This window comes from Odontesthes bonariensis, chromosome 22, assembly GCF_027942865.1.
Source record: "Odontesthes bonariensis isolate fOdoBon6 chromosome 22, fOdoBon6.hap1, whole genome shotgun sequence".
Taxonomy (NCBI): domain Eukaryota; kingdom Metazoa; phylum Chordata; class Actinopteri; order Atheriniformes; family Atherinopsidae; genus Odontesthes; species Odontesthes bonariensis.
In genome coordinates, this window is record NC_134527.1 from 2,737,205 (window position 1) to 2,758,960 (window position 21,756).

A 21,756-nucleotide genomic window follows, 5' to 3' on the forward strand; every position below is an offset into this window, starting at 1 on the left:
GGTTTGAAAGGAAACTGGAAGCAGGTTGTTGTTAGTGTGAAAGGGAGCAAAGATGGAAGCTTAGAAATGTGGAAAAAGGGGGGAACTGCGGAGGAATCCAGTTAGAAAAGAGGTAAAAATATGCAGGATTTAAATGGAAGGAAAGAAGGGAGGAGGAACAGGAATTAATAAGGAAGAGGAGAAAACTGCCTGGCAGCGAGACAGAAACACAAACAGAATACCAACATTAGTCCAGAGGGATTTATCAACCAAAAAGCAATATGCCTGCTCTCATGATGTGGCGGTCAGAGGTCGCCGGAGGAATCCTATGAGTGTGTGCTCACTCAGAAATGTCTGGTGTCCGAATATAACCAGGAACACGGTGGCATAAACTCAGATTACTGAGCGCAAACAGCTGATAAGATTCTGAGGGATTGTGATCTCTGTGAGAACGTAAGAAAGAGAACTCATTTTCAGATTTCCAGATCTGCTGGTTTTCTTTTGTTTTGTCAACCGGTGCAGAAATCTGGGATTTCAGGCTAGGCCGCTAACCCAGCCGTGAGTGATTGACTGAAAGTTGACTTACAGCACAGACATCTATGAGTCTCATAGACAGTTTTTTGTGATGCACACAAAAAACGGGGTCATGTGAAGCACTTGCTCGCCTTGGAAAGCGATCTGAGCGCTTTCTGTACGGAGAATCGGGGGAGCGTTCTGGTTGGTGGAGCTAAGCTCCAAAGGAAAAGTGTCACAGCAGTTCATGCAAACATTATATATACTTAAAGGGACACTTTGTAATTTCTTCCCCCATCTAGTGGTGCAATTTTATTTTGCAAAGTCGAATTAATTTGCTCTCTAGCGCCTCACGTTTTCAAATGTGCGTTGCAACTTCTTGAACTACGGCAAGCGGTTTGTGTCAAGATTCAAGAAGCTATAGCTTCAGACTCAAGGTCCATACAAACAAAAAGACATCAAGACACACAGTACAAAGGATTACATAACACACATACAACAACACTATAAATACAGATGACAGATAACATAAGTTGACATAGCCTTTGGTGTGCAAGCAATGCAATTGGTCATATTCTCTGTTAAAGCTGCAGTCGGCAGGTTTTCAAAATTGCGAGTCTAAAGTCGGAAAATTCGAACTGATACAACTTTCAGGTCCCTCCCCCAACCTCTAACAAGCTCCGAATCGCCCCCCAAACCCCTCCCCCTCTGTGGACGAGGTTGTGCACGTGAGTTCACACCAGTGTGAGCGCACACAAGTTGGGGCAGACTCAGGCTCAGCAGCCTGTGCACAAGCTGTGATTGACAGGTAGGATTCCTCCACCCTAACTTGATTGGTTAAAAACAGCCGGGAGCGCTCGGTTTTTGTAAGCATGATTACAGGCTTCAGAGGGAGCTACAGAATTTGTTATTTTTCCTAAACAGCCTATTTAATATTCTACTTCCAGAATCCCATGACAGTTCAAGCTAATATGACTAAAGAAAAGTTGCCGACCGCAGCTTTAAGATTGGGGAAAAGTTGCAGAGAAAAAAAAACACAAGTAGGAAAGAGAGGGGAGGGATGCTTTAAATGGAGAGGGGACATGCTTGATCTGTTTGTTCACAAAGAGTTAAGCCCAGTGTTTTCAGGTGTTCTAATCACTTTTTGTTTTTACATGACATTTGTATTTGTATGAGGCCTACTGGCCTTGAGATTTTTTTAACAAGTTGAAAGAAAATGTGTAATGTGTGAAGTGATGGGAGATGCTTTAAAGGGGGAAGGGACATACTTGCCAATACATATTCTTTTGTTCAAAAGAGTTAAGCTCAATGTTTTAAGGTGCTCTTGTACATTCCGCTGTACTGCTGTTACAGCCAAACATTTTGAATAATATAAACAATTTGATTTTCAAACTTTCGACTGATTTCTTTAATACCTACATTACACAATACTTTTACTTTCAGTACTTGAGTAGTAATTTTAAAAATAAACTACTTGCATAACTTAAGTACAAAACATGTTTAATACTTTAGTACTTCCACTTAAGTACGGTGCTTAAAGAGCAGTTCTATTTCTACTCAAGTCACTTTTTTGATAGAGCACTTCTACTTCTACTCAAGTCTGAATCGCTAGTACTTTATACATGTATGCCGACTGCTACCTGTTGTGGTATGGTCGCCACGTTACTTTGTCCTCTGTGACTAGTGTCTACATCTAGAAACTAAACTACGCGGTGCAGGGAGCAACTCTGATTGGCTCATGGAGGCATGTGATCAGAAAAATCAGTCCGGAGTTGATGCCAAACATCCTTTCTTTATGATCTCTTTTTCTCTCTGGTCTCTCAGACCTGCAGACCTCCACACATCGGGGGGCCTCGCCTCTCCTCGGTCGTCCCCGTACTCTGAGAACACCTTCCAACCTTCTCCAGGTGAGATAAAAGAAGAAGTTGCAGATCCTTCTGTTGTTTCATTCTTGCTTCTTGTACCTTCTCCTAACTCTGTGGATTCTCTTTGCGTTCTGATCGTAGACCCCTCTCGCACTCCGGTCACTCGTAGGGAGCGACAGAGGACCAGCGATCGCCAGCGAGCCCACAGCACCTCCACGCTGGCGGCCTCCGTCGGCCTGCCCTGCCCCTTTTCTCCCCGGGGGCCTCAGGACCGAGGCTCCACCGATTGGAAAGCTAACGAGAGGCTGAGCCAGGCCAACCTGGAGGCCATCATGTTCCCGGACATCCCGCCGACCGGCACGAATAACGGCGACCGCGGTAACGGTGCCTCTGTTGGCGCCATGTTGACCGACCGACAGACCAGACACAGTTTGGGTGACGGCGGCGTGTTAGAAGAAGCCCCGAAGGACGCGTGCAGAGAACGGGCCTTCAGTTTGGAGATGAGTGGAGGACCGTCTGCAGATGTTTCACCTGTTACAGAAACAGCGCCACCACATGGCCAGCTCTCCTCCCCAAACAGGGGGGGCTCCACGTCCTCGGCTCTGTCATCCGTCCATCAGCACCTGCCCTCTCTGAGAATCTCCGAGTCCAGCCAGCAACCATCAGAGCCAGAGGACTTTGACGAGGTCTTCCTCCAGAATCCGGACCCTCTTCCCCCTCCCTCCCCTCCGGCGTCACCTACGAAAGAGCCGAGCGTCACGGAGGACTTCCCTCCTCCCCCGCCTCCCGTTGAGAGGTCAGCTGGGAGGCTTGTCCTCCAACATCTGGATGTTTTAAATTGAATTATTATCATTGCCTGTGTTCGAAACCGCATACTTCTCCCACTACTCCTACTAACTTTAACTTTTTTTAAGTTCCCGGATGCATCCTAGATTCTCCGAAATGTTGGGTATGCATCATGAGGTTACTACTCATACTCAAACTACCCAAGATGCAACGTAACGTGACGTCGCCGATCGTAATTTCCTGTCGAAACGGCAGTTTCAAGCTAGCTACAACGAGGGTAGGTTCACTGCCTGTTTTCAAAACAAAAGCACCAATTGTATCGTAATGGCTTTCCCTATGATAAAAGGCAACGGGTATTTTATTTTGTGAAAATAACAGGAAGTGCGTTGCTCACTGCGGCTAGCTTTAGTAGCGCCGAATTCGTGGGAACAAAATTGTAAACAGCCGGTATTTGGTCAGGTTTTCAACACGTTGGGGATCTAAACGACTACTTTCTCACCTGAAAATGTTTCAAATGTTGCTAAAATTTACAGAGTTTAGAGCTTAAGAGAAATCAGCTTCAGGCCGGCTGATTTCAGCTCGGGCAGGAGCGAAATGCATTGTGGGTAAACGCTCTGCATACTGTCTGATCGAGCAGTATGGAAGTATGTAGTATGTAGTAGGCGGTTTCGAACACAGCCATACTCATCAATCAGACAGTATGCAGAGCGTTTACCCACAATGCATTTCGCTCCTGCCCGAGCCGAAATCAGCCGGCCTGAAGCTGATTTCTCTTAAGCTCTGAACTCTGTAAACTTTAGCAACATTTGAAACATTTTCAGGCGAGAAAGTAGTCGTTTAGATCCCCAACGTGTTGAAAACCTGAGAAAATACCGGCTGTTTACAATTTAGTTCCCACGAATTCGGCGCTACTAAAGCTAGCCGCAGTGAGCAACGCACTTCTGGTTGTTTTCACAAAATAAAATACCCGTTGCCTTTTATCATAGGGAAAGCCATTACCATACAATTGGTGCTTTTGTTTTGAAAACAGGAAGTGAACCTAACCTCGTAGCTAGCTTGAAACTGCCGTTTTGACAGGAAATGACGATCGGCGACGTCACGTTACGTTGCATCTTGGGTAGTTTGAGTATGAGTAGTAACCTGATGATGCATACCCAACATTTAGGAGAATCTAGTATGCATCCGGGAACTTCTCACTTACTCAAACTCGCATACTAACTCAGAAAGTTAGTATGAGTAGTAGGAGAAGTATGCGGTTTGGAACACAGCCGTAGTTTCTTTATCTTTATTTCTCTGCTCTTTCCCATCTGTAGTCTGAGTTCAGATTTCATTAACAACAACTGCCCCCCCAGCGTGAAACCGCCCCCAACGCCGCAGCCGTCCGCTCCCACCACGGCGGAGGAAAACCTCAGCTTTGAGTACCAGCCGCTGCCCAAGAGGGAGAAGACGCCCGAGGAGCTGAGAGTGGAAGCTCTGGCTCGCCGGCTGGTGTGTGTCTCTGCTCGAGTTCAGATGCTGCACAGCAGTGCAGGTCACTTTGATGCAGCTTTTTATATTCGTGCCTCGCTCTGACTCTTGCTTTCTTGCCTTATTCTTGGTTTCCAGGTGTTCCAGGACCCCTCTCTGGCGCCCCTCTTGGACACTTGGGGGGGTAAATCCACTGTGGACCTAATGGAGGAGATCTTTCCAAACAGCAGGCTGACTGGTAAATCGTGGCAGCACAGAGGCGCCCGGGCTGATGACAGGTACTTTGGACATTGTGTTATAAAGCAGCCTTTGATTTGAAGACTTTGATCTTCAGAATCTTTCCAGAATATTTCCTTTCTTCTCCCTTCAAACAGTTTAAGCTGGGAGTCAAAGGGCTGTAACAGTAAATGCACTTTGGGCTCCTGGTTTAACTAGGTGCTTGTAGAGCTGAGCAATTTTATCGAAACGTATCAATATTTTGTTTCCCGATTTGTTTATCGATTTATATATTTTTTTCTAATATTATTTATTAGAAGCCGCAAGTATCGATGTTTTTAAAAAAAATATATATATTTTATTAAATATTATTTTTTATTCTTTTAGCCGCAAGTATTGATATTATTTTATATTATTTTTTATTATTATTTATTTTATCTTTTTAGCCGCTAGTATCGATATTTTTTATTATTGTTGTTTATTTATTTAAATTTTTTAGTTGCAAGTATCAATATTTTTTTATCATTATTATTTATTTATTTAATTCTTTTAGCCGCTAGTATCGATATTTTTTCATTTATGTTTTATTATTATTGTTTATTTATTTAATTCTTTTAGCCACAAGTATCAATATTTTTTTAACATTTTTTTTATTATTATTATTTTGATTTTTGATTTTTTTTTAGCCGCAAGTATTGTTTTTTTTATTATTCTTCTTATTTTTTTAAAGCAAACTTTATAGAAAAGTCAGATGTTACAATTAATGAGAACACAGAACATTAAGGTAATACAATACAATGCCAGGGGGTCACATGATACAAAACAGTGATAAATTAGTTAAAAATGTTGTATAAAGTGCACAGCTCTCAAATAACCAATATTGGAAACAATATGACATATTAGAATGGAAACATTTTACTATTTCAAGGAAAATATCAGCTGATCTTGAATTTGCATCCTTTCTACAGTCTGAATGTCTGAGAATGTCGTCCCATTGTCGTCTGATTTAAGACCGCAGCTGCTGTTTTTTCTTACATTTGTTTAAAAACTGGGTTTGTTACATAAAGTTTAACAACACAAGAATGCTCGGACGATCAGAGGAATTAGAGCGAGCCCTTTAAAGTGCAGCGGAAGGATGAAGGCCTTCATGATGAGTGTGTTTATTCAGCCCGAAGACACGAGATGAGCATCGGGGGCAGAATGGCCTTCCTGGAAACCAACATTTATCATTTTAGCTCTGTTTGCTGACAGCCTCCTTCTTCTTATCTGCTGCTGACACAGCGGAGGAGGCGAGTCGTGAGCCTCGTGCACGCGGCGCCCGTGAAGTCAGCGACATCTTGAATGTGTTTGGATGCACGCGATGTTCACAGAAGGAATGTTCCCTCGCTGCAGCGGAGGCAAACAGCCATCAGTCGGGAGTTTTCCTGTGATGAACGATCAGAGAAAGGGTCAAAGGAAGGCCTCCGCGGCGCGCTGATCTTATGTCAGAGCGCGGGTTGGACGCAGTTTTTCTAAACGTTCTTTCATTTCTTCTGTTGTTAACTGGCTTTGAGGTGAACCTGAGGCCAAACAGCATCTTAATATGTTTGGAAAGATGGATCTAAACCACATTTAGTGAGTATTACAAATAGAATCATCACAGCAGGTCTCTGAAGTCGTGTTTATTGGTGCTGAATATGGGTAACGTCCCCATTATGAATCCCACTCACAAAGCCTTCATTCATCCGAGTGCTGCCATGCATGCAGGGTGTTGGCCAATATCACGGTTCAGCATTATGACTGAAGGATGTGGCTCAATTTTTAAAAGCTAAATCTGAAAATAAATGGCTTAAATCTGTAGAAGTTTCAATCTGCGGCCTGTTTTTTTTAGGTTTACTTAAGGCGAGATACTACAGGTGAATAGGGTAATATTTTAAAATAATATATATCACCATGAAACTTCCTCAGTTGACTACTTCTACAAGTATGGGAATTTTTTTTTTAATTTGTATGTTTAATTATGCAAATTAGGCATTGTCTCATTAAATATGCGCAAATTTGCATATATTTCCAGAAGATAGATATCTGAACATATAATTAAGCCAGGTGCAAAATTCTTTTTTCATTTTGTTTACACGCAAAATGAAAAGAAAATTATAGAGGGATTTCAGGCTATCTGCTTTCATTTCCTAGGAAATCAAAATATACTGTCCATTGCCTAAAAAACATTGATTTTTGCCATATTTTTTATTATAATGTCACATAAATCAGGCCAGGAATGATTTATCAACAAATCCTTCTGTAAATATCTTCAGAATACTGCTAAGTGTATAACTGGAAAGTTTGGTGTTAGTAGGTGCTCCATAGGCTGAGATATTGATACTGGAAAAATACAAAAAACTGATTTTGAGAAGATGGCATTTAAGGCGAGACACTTCAGGTGAATAGGGTAATATTTTAAAATAATAGATATCACCATGAAACTTCCTCAGTTGATTACTTATACAAGTGTGAAAAAAAATGTATTACAAGTTTTAGAAATTTGTATGTTTAATTATGTAAATTAGGCATTATCTCATTAAATATGCGCACATTTGCATATATTTCCGTAAGATAGATCTGAACATATGATGAAGCCAGGAGCAAAATTCTTTTTTCATTTTGTTTACAGACAAAATGAAAAGAAAATTACAGAGGGATTTCAGGCTATCTGCTTTCATTTCCTAGGAAAGCAAAATATACTGTCCATAGCCTAAAAAACATCGATTTTCACCATATTTTTTTATTATAATGTCACATAAATCAGGCCAGGAATGATTTTTATCAACAAATCCTTCTATAAATATCTTCAGAATACTGCTAAGTGTATAACTGGAAAGTTTATCTTTCCAGTTATAAACATCTCCTGGTACCAGGTGCGCATCAGGTATTAAGATGCACATAAAAACTTCTACAGACCTGTTGTCCGTCTGCAGTTGGGCTCCGGCTTCCTCACAGCCCTGAACAGAATAAACCAGGTATGAACGATGCTTTGACTGATGAGTGGGATCCGCTGATTGATTCTAAAGGGGATTCCCTGATCTCAGCAGGTGTGCAAAACTGTTTGTTTTCCGCTTCAAAGTTTGACCACAACCAGGAAGTTGGATGAAACAGGCTAACAAGCTGTTAGCTCGACAAGCTAATCGCCCTTAATACTGGCTGTGTTCGAAACCGCATACTTCTCCTACTACTCATACTAACTTTCTGAGTTAGTATGCGAGTTTGAGTAAGCGAGAAGTTCCCGGATGCATACTAGATTCTCCTAAATGTTGAGTATGCATCATGAGGTCACTACTCATACTCAAACTACCCAAGATGCAACGTAACGTGATGTCGCCGATCGTCATTTCCTGTCAAAACGGCAGTTTCAAGCTAGCTACAACGAGGGTAGGTTCACTTCCTGTTTTCAAAACAAAAGCACCAATTGTATCGTAATGGCTTTCCCTATGATAAAAGGCAACGGGTGTTTTATTTTGTGAAAATAACCGGAAGTGTGTTAGCTCACTGCAGCTAGCTTTAGTAGCGCCGAATTCGTGTGAACAAAATGGTAAACAGCCGGTATTTTGTCAGGTTTTCAACACGTTGGGGATCTAAACGACTACTTTCTCTCCTGAAAATGTTTCAAATGTTGCTAAAGTTTACAGAGTTTAGAGCTTAAGAGAAATCAGCTTCAGGCCGGCTGATTTCGGCTCGGGCAGGAGCGCAATGCATTGTGGGTAAACGCTCTGCATACTGTCTGATCGATGAGTATGTAGTATGGAAGTATGCGGTTTCGAACACAGCCACTGGCTTTCTTCTTCTGTCCTTCTTCTTTCATACAACACGTCTGATCCATACATTTCCTCCAGTCTGTGGACTAATCCAAGTTGAAGGACCCACATGGTCACTTTGACAAATTCTTAATCCAGTTCAACAAAAAGTTTAAACACTGTTTCATTAACCTGATAAGATAAAAGCTGTATAAACACAAGTTTTTTGTCTCTCCTCTCAGCTTAAAGATGGGTTGAAGGCACATGTTGTTGTGGAAAACAAACAGAAACTGATGTAGGATTTTCCTTTGACCACGTCAGGGGCTAAAGTTACATTCCCATTGTTTGTGAGCGCTTTCCAGTGAATTCTTCTGCAGTCACGGAAACAGTCATCAGTGAACAGCGGCACCGTAATTATTCGGATTAAGAGGCTTAAGCGATGAGGCAGCACAGAGGTGGAAATTTGAGTCACAGTTTGGTGGTGGTGGCATCATCAGGCAGGACAGGAGAGACCAGACGGACCTGATCAGCGTTTCTACACCAGAGTACGGACTAAATAGGAACTATTTGATGCGTATCTGTGGTTGTGTTTCACTGCTCATCTGACGGATTAAGGCTGTCATGTTTCTTGGCAGTTTACAGTAAAGTTCACACTTTTGCTCCCCGGCTGTTCCCTTTAAAGCTCATTTTATATAGTTTGTGTGTGAAATACCATTTAGAAAGAATTTAGTAATTGTTTTGACAGAGTTTCATAGATTTACAGCTGGCTGACTGCATGTTGCTTTCAGCCGACTGCTGGACAGTGCTGCCACCTAGTGGCCATCTGGTGTAACTGAGGGGATTATCCTGGAAGCTTGATGGGATTCTCTTTACCTGAAGGGTTTGAGTCTCCTTCATTTTTTGACGGTAGTTTTTGAACCTTCTGTGTAAAGAATTAGATAGATAGATAGATAGATAGATAGATAGATAGATAGATAGATAGATAGATAGATAGATAGATAGATAGATAGATAGATACTTTATTAATCCCAATTTGGGAAATTGTTTTGTTGCAGCAGCATACAGTAAAAGATATGAAAACAATTAAAGTAAAAACAAGCAAATTCAATTGAATAAAATAAATAAAATAAAAATAGTGAATGAACATTCGCTATATACAAATCTACAGTATTTTTTCTTTTTTTTTCTTTGTTATTGTTTTTTAGGAGAGAATTGCCACGTTTACCAGAAAACAGCACAAACTACATGTAAACCCACTGAAATTAGATGAATGACACAGAGACTGGTAGCACCTACACAGCCTTACCTTTTAGTTTTGCTTTTTTTTTCTCCTAATTTGTCAAACATATTGATTAAACTCGGATAACTCAGTTGTTGTTCCCTCCCAAGGATCCAAGATGGCGTCGGTGATGCTGCTCAGAGTGCGATAAGAGATGAAGCAAATGAGACTGACCTGGATGAGCAAGAGAGGGACGTAAACATCAGGAAGGTAAACGCTGTTACTGAATAACTTATCCTTCTACTAGTATTATCGTTTTTTTTTATCAATAATATTCTCAAGGTACTTAAATCTCAAGGCACTTTGGAGCACACAGTTCATTTCACTTGTGATCTAATCATTTGTAATCCAGGTATAATCCAATTAAATGAAATTAGTCCAAATCCTGTAAAGCCCATTCATAAACACATGCCTAGCAAAGGAAAGGATCTTCTGTATGATTCAGTCCGACCGTCCTGAGGAAAAACTCTTTTCAGCTGGAAGAAACTGGCAGAAAAACAATATCTGAGGGTTTAGAGAACAGAAAAGAAGCACCGTAACACTGGGGCAGGGATACCTGCTGAGGAAGAGAAATAAGTTCATGAAAATGATGAAGTTAATGGCTGCTGTAGGTCACCTGAGCCATCAATCACGATTAAATTTGCAAGAGGGAGGGTTTTAAATCTAAAGGTAGAGAGGGTGTCTGCTTCCTGAAGCCAAACTGGCAGCTGGTTCCTCAGAGAGGGGCCTGATAACTGAAGGCTCTGCCTCCCAAACTGGCAGCTGGTTCCACAGAGAGGGGCCTGATAACTGAAGGCTCTGCCTCCCAAACTGGCGGCTGGTTCCACAGAGAGGGGCCTGATAACTGAAGGCTCTGCCTCCCAAACTGGCAGCTGGTTCCACAGAGAGGGGCCTGATAACTGAAGGCTCTGCCTCCCAAACTGGCAGCTGGTTCCACAGAGAGGGGCCTGATAACTGAAGGCTCTGCCTCACCAAACTGGCAGCTGGTTCCTCAGAGAGGGGCCTGATAACCGAAGGCTCTGCCTCCCAAACTGGCAGCTGGTTCCACAGAGAGGGGCCTGATAACTGAAGGCTCTGCCTCCCAAACTGGCAGCTGGTTCCACAGAGAGGGGCCTGATAACTGAAGGCTCTGCCTCCCAAACTGGCAGCTGGTTCCACAGAGAGGGGCCTGATAACTGAAGGCTCTGAAGCCCAAACTGGCAGCTGGTTCCACAGAGAGGGGCCTGATAACTGAAGGCTCTGCCTCCCAAACTGGCAGCTGGTTCCACAGAGAGGGGCCTGATAACTGAAGGCTCTGCCTCACCAAACTGGCAGCTGGTTCCTCAGAGAGGGGCCTGATAACCGAAGGCTCTGCCTCCCAAACTGGCAGCTGGTTCCACAGAGAGGGGCCTGATAACTGAAGGCTCTGCCTCCCAAAGTCATCCAGGTCTTCATGTCTTTGAAACAAGCTTCTTTAATCTGGCTTCATGGATGAGTACAGCTGAGTATCATCAGCATAGCAACGGAAATTAATGCCACGCCGCATCATAACTAATCTAAAGAATCGGTCCGAGCACAGAACCCTGAGGAACTCCATCACTGACTGAGGAAGATTCTTCGTTTCCATAAACAAACTGGAATCTATCAGACGAATGTGACTTAAATGTTGTGCTCGACTATGAATGTGGTCGTATTCCTCTTGCTGTCCACCAGGTGGCGCTTTGCGAGGCTCTGAGGAGCAGCGTGGCGGCGCTGCAACGGGAGAAGGAGGCGCTGTGCGAGGAGCAGCGGCGTCACCAGGCGCTGGGCGCCAGCATAGAGACGCTGGTGCAGGAACGCCTCAAAGCCAACGAGAGGGACAAGTTCAGCATGTTCATCGGTACGACCTCTGACCTCCGCTTTGTCAGAAATGTAAAGACGAGCTGTTCCTGCAGCGTGTCAGAGGTTTGGGTAAAGATGGCTGCTGTTGTTGCTGTTTGCAGGAGATCTGGAGAAGATCGTGAACCTGCTGCTGTCTCTGTGCAGCCGGCTGTCCAGGATCGACAGATCTCTACTCGCTCTGCAGAGGGAGGAGCTGATGTCGGAGGATGCAGCCGAGGAGAGGGTGAGGCCGACTCCCGTCCTCAGTACAGTTATCCTGGTGTTCTCTGTGTCCTCAGACTCAGGCTGTGTTCCAAACCGCCTACTTCTCCTACTACTCATACTAACTTTCTGAGTTAGTATGCCAGTTTGAGTAAGCAGAAGTTCCTGGATGCATACTAGATTCTCTGAAATGTTGGGTATGCATCATGAGGTTACTACTCATACTCAAACTACCCAAGATGCAACGTAACGTGACGTCGCCGATCGTCATTTCCTGTCAAAACGGCAGTTTCAAGCTAGCTACAACGAGGGTAGGTTCACTTCCTGTTTTCAAAACAAAAGCACCAATTGTATCATAATGGCTTTCCCTATGATAAAAGGCAACGGGTATTTTATTTTGTGAAAATAACCGGAAGTGCGTTGTTCACTGCGGCTAGCTTTAGTAGCGCCGAATTCGTGGTAACTAAATTGTAAACAGCCGGTATTTTGTCAGGTTTTCAACACGTTGGGGATCTAAACGACTACTTTCTCACCTGAAAATGTTTCAAATGTTGCTAAAGTTTACAGAGTTTAGCGCTTAAGAGAAATCAGCTTCAGGCCGGCTGATTTCGAAACCGCATACTACATACTGCATACTCATCGATCAGACAGTATGCAGAGCGTTTACCCACAATGCATTTCGCTCCTGCCCGAGCCTTCTTCGGCCGGAAAAAGGGTGGAATGCCCTCTCCGGGTCGGGAATGAGATCCTTCCCCAAGTGGAGGAGTTCAAGTATCTCGGGGTCTTGTTCACGAGTGAGGGACGAATGGAACAGGAGATTGACAGACGGATTGGTGCGGCGTCTGCAGTGATGCGGGCTCTGCACCGGCCCGTCGTGGTGAAGAAGGAGCTGAGCCAGAAGGCGAAGCTCTCGATTTACCGGTCAATCTATGTTCCTACCCTCACCTATGGTCACGAGCTGTGGGTAGTGACCGAAAGAACGAGATCGCGAATACAAGCGGCCGAAATGAGTTTCCTCCGCAGGGTGTCTGGGCTCTCCCTTAGAGATAGGGTGAGAAGCTCGGTCATCCGGGAGAGGCTCGGAGTAGAACCGCTGCTCCTCCGCATCGAGAGGAGTCAGATGAGGTGGCTCGGGCATCTGGTGAGAATGCCTCCTGGACGCCTCCCCGGTGAGGTGTTCCGGGCCCGTCCCACTGGGAGGAGGCCCCGGGGAAGACCCAGGACACGTTGGAGAGACTATGTCTCTCGGCTGGCCTGGGAACGCCTCGGGGTCCCCCCAGAAGAGCTGGAGGAAGTGGCCGGGGACAGGGACGTCTGGGTCTCTTTGCTCAAGCTGCTGCCCCCGCGACCCGATCCCCGGACTAGCGGAAGATGATGGATGGATGGATGGATAAAGCTAGCCGCAGTGAGCAAGGCACTTCCGGTTATTTTCACAATAAAATACCCGTTGCCTTTTATCATAGGGAAAGCCATTATGATACAATTGGTGCTTTTGTTTTGAAAACAGGAAGTGAACCTACCCTCGTTGTAGCTAGCTTGAAACTGCCGTTTTGACAGGAAATGACGATCGGCGACGTCACGTTACGTTGCATCTTGGGTAGTTTGAGTATGAGTAGTAACCTCATGATGCATACCCAACATTTCGGCGAATCTAGTATGCATCCGGGAACTTCTGGCTTACTCAAACTGGCATACTAACTCAGAAAGTTAGTATGAGTAGTAGGAGAAGTATGCGGTTTCTAACACAGCCTGAGTCAAGGATCAGACCAGCTGTTCTGGAGTTCCTTATTCTCACCATCAGGAACCATCGCTCCCCGTGCTTAATTGTGTTTGGGTGTTTTATCTGTGACCTACGAAGAAGCTTTTTTGGTGTCATCATGATTAAAAAAATAGTTCCAGGAACATGTTGGAAGGTGCATTCCTATGCAAACATGTGTGACCACAGAGTGAAGGATTCCCCTCAGATCAGTGAAGAGGGAACAAATAGTGACTGTGGTGTGCTTCCGCTTCTGTTAATGGTTCCTGTTCCCTTTGTATAAATCAGAAGCTACAACTTAGCAGTCGACTAAATATCATATCTGCAGCGCAGAGTAATAGTGACACACAAACACTGTTGTGTGAAAGTACAAAAACAGACTGTTCTGAGACAAATCCTCCATTAAAACACAAGAACAGCTGCAGCTCTGGTCCGAGGACAGAATGCATCGACCATGACTGTCCTCAGTCTCTGATAAGAAGGATAATTTTCACAGAATGTTTCTGCTTTTTTAAACTAAAGGTCACAGGATCCTGGTTTGCTTTTTCCATCGTCTCTTCCTCACAGTTCTCCGAGTTGCTCTGAAATTTGATCTGATAGATTAAAATGTAACATGAATATGTGGCTATTCTTCAGCTCTGGAAAACGAATCATTGCTGGTTGAATGATGTCACATCGCGTACGCCAGCTTAGATTTTTCCCACTTTCTTTCCCCAATAATGACGTCAAATATTCACAGAAACATGTGACGTATGTCTGGATATGTCCAAATATAGCATTTAGCATAGCATTACAACATGCTGTAAGTGTTAACATTTAGTACAGCATTACAACATGCTGTAAGTGTTAACATTTAGCATAGCATTACAACATGCTGTAAGTGTTAACATTTAGCATAGCATTACAACATGCTGTAAGTGTTAACATTTAGCATAGCATTACAACATGCTGTAAGTGTTAACATTTAGTACAGCATTACAACATGCTGTAAGTGTTAACATTTAGCATAGCATTACAACATGCTGTAAGTGTTAACATTTAGCATAGCATTACAACATGCTGAAAGTGTTAACATTTAGCATAGCAACATTTAGCATAGCAACATTTAGCGTAGCATTACAACATGCTGTAAGTGTTAACATTTAGCATAGCATTACAACATGCTGTAAGTGTTAACATTTAGCATAGCATTACAACATGCTGTAAGTGTTAACATTTAGCATATAGCATAGCATTACAACATACTGTAAGTGTTAACATTTAGCATTGCATTACAACATGCTGTAAGTGTTAACATTTAGCATAGCATTACAACATGCTGTACGTGTTAACATTTAGCATAGCATTACAACATGCTGTAAGTGTAAACATTTAGCATAGCAGTACAACATGCTGTAAGTGTAAACATTTAGCATAGCATTACAACATGCTGTAAGTGTTAACATTTAGCATATAGCATAGCATTACAATATACTGTAAGTGTTAACATTTAGCTTAGCCTTACAACATGCTGTAAGTGTTAACATTTAGCATAGTAGTACAACATGCTGTAAGTGTTATCATTTAGCATATAGCATAGCATTACAATATACTGTAAGTGTTAACATTTAGCTTAGCCTTACAACATGCTGTAAGTGTTAACATTTAGCATAGTAGTACAACATTCTGTAAGTGTTATCATTTAGCATATAGCATAGCATTACAATATACTGTAAGTGTTAACATTTAGCTTAGCCTTACAACATGCTGTAAGTGTTAACATTTAGCATAGCATTACAATATACTGTAAGTGTTAACATTTAGCTTAGCCTTACAACATGCTGTAAGTGTTAACATTTAGCATAGCATTACAACATGCTGTAAGTGTTAACATTTAGCATAGCAGTACAACATACTGGAAGTGTTAACATGTAGCATAGCAGTACAACATGCTAATATTCCCCCCGTTAATAGGCTATGCTAGCTTTAGGAGGACTCAGAGGTGATCACAGTTATTAGGATAATAACTTCTGAGCATCTTAAAAGGCTCCGGGCTGTTCAGATGTCCCGTTAAAGTGGACGTAGAAGTGTCAACCAATGAATTAACGCAGGTTTTGTCGTCCTCCGCCTCCTCAGGAATCCCTCCATCACAAGCGTTCTCTGCTCCTCCGTCAAACTGAAGACGCCCGGGAGCTGAAGGAGAACCTGGAGCGACGGCAGTGTGTGGTTCACGCCATTCTGTCCGGGTACCTCACCGCACCGCAGCTCCAGGACTACGGCCACTTTGTGGGCGCCAAACCCTCCCTCCTGATTCGCCAGCGGCACCTGGACGACCTCACGCGGCAGGGGGAGGAGCAGCTGACGCGGCTGGAGGAGAGCCTGCCGGCCGAGCTGACGGAGGCGTCCCGGCTCTCCGGTCTGCTTCCTCCCGCTGGGACTCCGACCAACGCCGTCAGGTCCACCACTGTGACATCACTGTGAAGAAGAGACGCTTAGCGCCCTAAAAACGCTGGTAAATGCGCTCCAGATGGAGGACTCACACTGGGCTCTGCTCACACTAAAACTATGCAGACTTTACACCTGAAGAAGAAGAAGAAGAAGAAGAAGAAGAAGAAGTCTTTAAAGGGACAGTTCGCCTCTTTTGACATGAAGCTGTATGATATCCCATATCAGCAACATCATTTATGAACATCTTCTTACCCCCTGCTGCGTCCTGTGAGCAGAGTTCCAGCCTCGTTTTGGCAATGACGAAAGTAGTTCCGGCTAGTTGGCTGGGGTTTAAAAAATAAAGTGTCTTACTTCTCAGAACAATATGCGTTCAACAGAGTAATACATTTGCATCACAAAATGGTTCTCCAGGAAAAAGTCAGACCTCACAATCGCTTGGCCCTATTTTCTCTTCCTTTGTATCACTGCCTGCTGCCGACAGCCGCACCTGTTACGGTGTTTGCTGCTCGGAAGCAGGGGACTGCTCTAGCGCCATGTATAAAATATATTTTTATATATTATAATATATCATTTTAATAATAATATTATTAAATAATAATTTATACAAAATATAATTTATTAAATTATAAATAAATATTATTTAATAAATAAATAATTTATTAAATAATAAATTAAATTCGTATCACTCACGCCAGTGATACGAAGGGAGAGAAAATAGGGCCAAGCGATTGTGAGGTCTGACTTTTTCCTGGAGAACCATTTTGTGATGCAAATGTATTACTCTGTTGAACGCATATTGTTCTGAGAAGCACAACGCTTTATTTTTTAAACCCCAGCCAACTAGCCGGAACTACTTTCGTCAACGCCAAAACGAGGCTGGAACTCTGCTCACAGGACGCAGCAGGGGGTAAGAAGATGTTCAGAAATGATGTTGCTGATATGGGATGTCATACAGCTTCATGTCAAAAGAGGCGAACTATCCCTTTAACGCGCATGCTTCCGTTCTCACCCGACCGTGCGTCAGACGTCCGATCACCTCACCGTAAAACCAGCTGCTGCCATCATTGATCATCCTCACTCAAAGTGACGTCCTGGACCACTAAGTGTTCTCCAAGAAAGTTTGTTCATGTTTTAAAGGACAAATTCAGTCATTTGGGTCATTTTTCTGTTTGCTCTCACACACGGTATCAAAAGAAGAAAATGTGCTTTTTGAATCTCACACTGGAATCGTCCTTTTACCGAGTCTGACGGCGCTTTAAGGGACCCCCGAGTCACTCGTTGGCTGTGTTCGAAACCGCATACTTCTCCTTCTACTCCTACTAACTTTAACTTTTTTTAAGTTCCCAGATGCATACTAGATTCTCTGAAATGTTGGGTATGCATCATGAGGTTACTACTCATACTCAAACTACCCAAGATGCAACGTAACGTGACGTCGCCGATCGTCATTTCCTGTCAAAACGGCAGTTTCAAGCTAGCTACAACGAGGGTAGGTTCACTTCCTGTTTTCAAAACAAAAGCACCAATTGTATGGTAATGGCTTTCCCTATGATAAAAGGCAACGGGTATTTTATTTTGTGAAAATAGCCGGAAGTGCGTTAGCTCACTGCGGCTAGCTTTAGCAGCGCCGAATTCGTGGGAACTAAATTGTAAACAGCTGGTATTTTGTCAGGTTTTCAACACGTTGGGGATCTAAACGACTACTTTCTCACCTGAAAATGTTTCAAATGTTGCTAAAGTTTAAAGAGTTTAGAGCTTAAGAGAAATCAGCTTCAGGCCGGCTGATTTCGGCTCGGGCAGGAGCGAGATGCATTGTGGGTAAACGCTCTATAAGTATGGAAGTATGCGGTTTGGAACACAGCCGTTATCTCCCAAAGAAAGAATGCCGCCATCTTGTCCAGACTCACACAGATCCTGCTCTGCTCTCGCAAAAAAACACCAAAACGGACGGACTTTGTTCTTGTTTTGGAGCGGAAGGTTCCGGAAGGTTCCGGAAGGTTCCGGAAGCGGAGCCGCTTTGAGGGAACTGTAACCGCCACCAGCACAGCGACCCACCCGCTGCCACCGCTGCCCGTACGTATGCAGCTCGTAGCACTTTGTCACAGTCTGAATACTGTTTGCAGTCGACTTTACACTGAAAGATGAAACCGTTTCCTGCCTTTTTGCCTCCTGAAAGTGTCCTTTTATTAAAAAAAAACTGTTTAAGATGTGAAAGATCCGAGCTGGAGACATTTTTTACTGCGGCCGCCCCAGAACCTGAAGCTTTTCTCTTGTCTTTTTCAGGATTTGAGCTAAAAAGAGTTTAAAAATGGGAAAAAAAACACCATCTCCAAAGATTTTTCATTTAATTTCGGATGCCGGCAAATTAACAAGATGCCCCCCCCCCACAGAAACTTTCACTACTTTTTCTGTATTTGTCAAATAAAACAACAAAACGAGCAACTTGTTGACACGTCTTTACAAAGCCCGGTTCTGGACTAACGGGTCGACTCTGCATGTCGTGTTTCTGTCAGAAAGGCAACATGATTCCTTATTTAATCTCAGCGTGAAGTTGTTTTTTTTTCTTCAATAAAAGCACTTTGTCAGCTCTGTCGGCCATTGTTTCACTTCCTCCTGTCGTAGTGGTGATTCCTGAGGCCAGAATCCGGTTTGAAGTGGGTCATTGGTGCTATTTTCTCTCCCTTCATATCACTGCCTGCTGCCGACAGCCGCGCCTGTTACGGTGTTTGCTGCTCAGTCTGCACAGCAGGCAGTGATACGAAGGGAGAGAAAATAGGGCCAAGAGATTGTGAGGTCTGACTTTTTCTTGGAGAACGAGTTTGTGATGCAAATGTATTACTCTGTTGAACGCATATTGTTTTGAGAAGCAAAACGCTTTATTTTTTAAACCCCAGCCAACTAGCCGGACTACCTTCATCAACACCAAAACGAGGCTGGAACTCTGCTCACAGGACGCAGCAGGGGGTAAGAAGATGTTCAGAAATGATGCTGCTGATATGGGATGTCACACAGCTTCATGTCAGAAGAGGCGAACTGTCCCTTTAATATAATTAATGACTGACATCTTTATCAGGTGTCTGTTTAATCTACTGCAACAAGTTTAGTTTTAAAGAGCAGCTCTCAGATTTCCTGTAAAAGTGCATCGCAGTCGGTCATATTTTCTGTTTTACTGTTGACGACCTCTTTGAATTTTCAGCGGGACGACAGAATATCTCCAGAATTTTTCGAGTTTAATGTTGAACGAGATCCAGTGTGACCTCGACCAAAATATAAAGACCCAGGAGAGAAAAGAAGAGCGGGTTTTTGGCTTTTACTGAATGAATATATCTCAAGTAAAGTCTGATTTTCCATCCTGCAAACGCTTCCTCACTGATTCACTCGTTTTTCTTTTGAGTAAATGAATAACCACCAGCTTTACTCTTATTTCAGTGTGAGAAATATCTAAAAAAAATCAGCTGTTTAGTTGCTCTTCAGCACCAGAACCGGAAGAGATGAGCCAGTAAGCAAAGGACAGCGTCTAAAGAAGCAGATATTTGCCTCCAGAGTTGGAAAAAAACAAAAACAGAGCTGGAATAGACCGTATTAGAACATTATTACAGGTTCCATGTATAACTTTACCATTACGGTTCATTTCAGTGATGAACAATGAATCCTGAAGGTTATGAAAAGGTTTACAACCACGTCTGATTTAATAAAAATAAATAAATATAAAATGCATCACTGCAGAGAAAAACATATTTTTTAAATAAAACTTTTTCCAAAATTAAGTTTTTAAAGCCTTCGCGGTTTTGAAACCATTGATGTCGGTGCTGTATTGATAAAGTTCTTTAAAAAAAAAAGTGTAAAATTTGGTTTGCTGTCAGTCCATTTCCCTTTGTGGATATGAAATTTACCTAAAAACAAAACAAGTTGAACACAAAAAATTAAATCCTTTTTCCATTCGGTTATTTTCAAAGTTAAAAAAAAAAGTCCTTTTCGTGCAAATGTACTGAAAATATCCAGTTTTCTTTTCAATAAAATTTTGTACATTCAACCAAAAAATTAGTTTTCATAATCTCATAATTATGAGATAGTATTTCTAAATTTATTTTTATTAAGTGGCAGAAACAGGCTTCCGTACATTTGACAATATAAACAGTGAAAAAATAAATGTGCAATAGATTCATCATACAAATCACAAGAGTACTCAATATCAAGTTAAAATCTTTCTGTTTTTTTTTTTGCTGGATATATTTTGTGTATAATTTTGAAAGATACTTGTTTGATCTTATTGTTTAGACATAATTTATTCCTGATCAACCACATTTTCTTTCATTCCACATCTCAATAAAGAGATTTCCAAAAAAAAATAGCAGAAGGAGTAGTTAAATTTACCAAAAGATTTCTAATATATTTATTTGTATATTTGTTAATTGTGATATCAACATTTTCCAGAAAAATATTGTTGATGGGAGCGATCATATAAAGATCAGATTTAGAGCCAAAAAGAAGCTGCAATAAATTCCTCGGGATAGCATTAAAGATTATATTATATTCTTTTGCAGTGACTGTTAAATCAAATTTAGAAATAAATTCTTCATAAAGTAATAATTGGCCATCAGTTTTCATGAGTTGTGATACTAAAATACCATTATTGAACCAGTTTTTGTTATATATAAAGATCTATTTTTATCCTGAATACTCCTGTTATTCCAAATGTAATATCTTGTAGGTGAAAAATGATGTTTGTACAACATTTTCCAATTCAGCAGAGCTTGCTAGACGAGGTTTTAGTCTGATGTGTTTCCATTTTTTTTTTAATACAACTTTATTTTGCTTTACAAGATACAAAAACAGTGCAAAAACATGACAAGTATCATTAATAATAAATGAGGAACAAATAAGCATACCAAATAAATACATACATAAGTAGTTATTTAAAAAAAACAAAAATTTTACAGAAAATATATTTTGTTATACGTTTCCTTTTTAACTCCTGCAGCTGGCTGTAAATGTGTCTCATCCGGGTTACCTGCAGCAATTTATCTGCTTGTTTTTAAATGAATTTAAATGATTTTATTTGTTTCTCTTTATATTCTTTTATGTATTTTTAATGCTACTTACACTCCCTGCTGCAATGCTTTTATTTTATGTGAAGCACTTTGAATTGTTCTGGACATGAAATGTGCTATATAAATAAATTTGATTTGATTTGTGTACGAATTGTGCTCGAAAAGATAAAACTGCCTTGCCTACTAATAATAATAATAATAAAAACAACAGTAATAATAGTACATTATAGACAGGGTAGCTTGTATTCTAATGGAGCAAGTATATAAATCCATCAAATAAGGCGTTTCAATAACTGACCTCCTCTAAATGAGGTCCTTCTGTCATAATATGCACATCCCAAAGTATACATAAAGTATACATTAAGAAAAACATAGTTTAATAGCTAACTAAGAAGTTACAGCCTCTATGAAAACGTGCCAACTGTTTTCTACTTTGTTAATAACTCGGTTTGAGACAAAACTGTTTAAATTTTAGAATAGTTAGTTAAAGAAATAAACTGTCGCATAGCCATAAAAGCCAGGTAGCTTAGAAACTGGCATGAAATCTGCACGATACCTTTGAATTTATCTAGACTGTTGCTTGTTTTTA

General features: G+C 41.8%; 1 protein-coding gene across 5 annotated transcripts in view; it reads left to right on the top strand.

The window, feature by feature from the left end:
* The window catches only part of shroom3 (shroom family member 3), a 100,479-nt gene extending 84,139 nt beyond the window's left edge, over nucleotides 1-16,340 (top strand). For 2 of the 5 annotated variants that reach the window (XM_075456182.1, XM_075456185.1), the window contains 8 exons: nucleotides 2,317-2,399; nucleotides 2,499-3,153; nucleotides 4,457-4,631; nucleotides 4,749-4,888; nucleotides 9,983-10,082; nucleotides 11,565-11,730; nucleotides 11,834-11,955; nucleotides 15,805-16,339. In XM_075456182.1, the coding sequence (XP_075312297.1) occupies nucleotides 2,317-2,399; nucleotides 2,499-3,153; nucleotides 4,457-4,631; nucleotides 4,749-4,888; nucleotides 9,983-10,082; nucleotides 11,565-11,730; nucleotides 11,834-11,955; nucleotides 15,805-16,149 (1,786 nt within the window). In that variant the 3' untranslated portion in view covers nucleotides 16,150-16,339. Of the gene's footprint in view, nucleotides 1-2,316; nucleotides 2,400-2,498; nucleotides 3,154-4,456; nucleotides 4,632-4,748; nucleotides 4,889-9,982; nucleotides 10,083-11,564; nucleotides 11,731-11,833; nucleotides 11,956-15,804 lie in introns of all 5 variants that reach the window. The other 3 variants (XM_075456184.1, XM_075456183.1, XM_075456186.1) reach the window with 3 other exon arrangements.
* The last annotated feature ends 5,416 nt before the right edge of the window (nucleotides 16,341-21,756 follow it).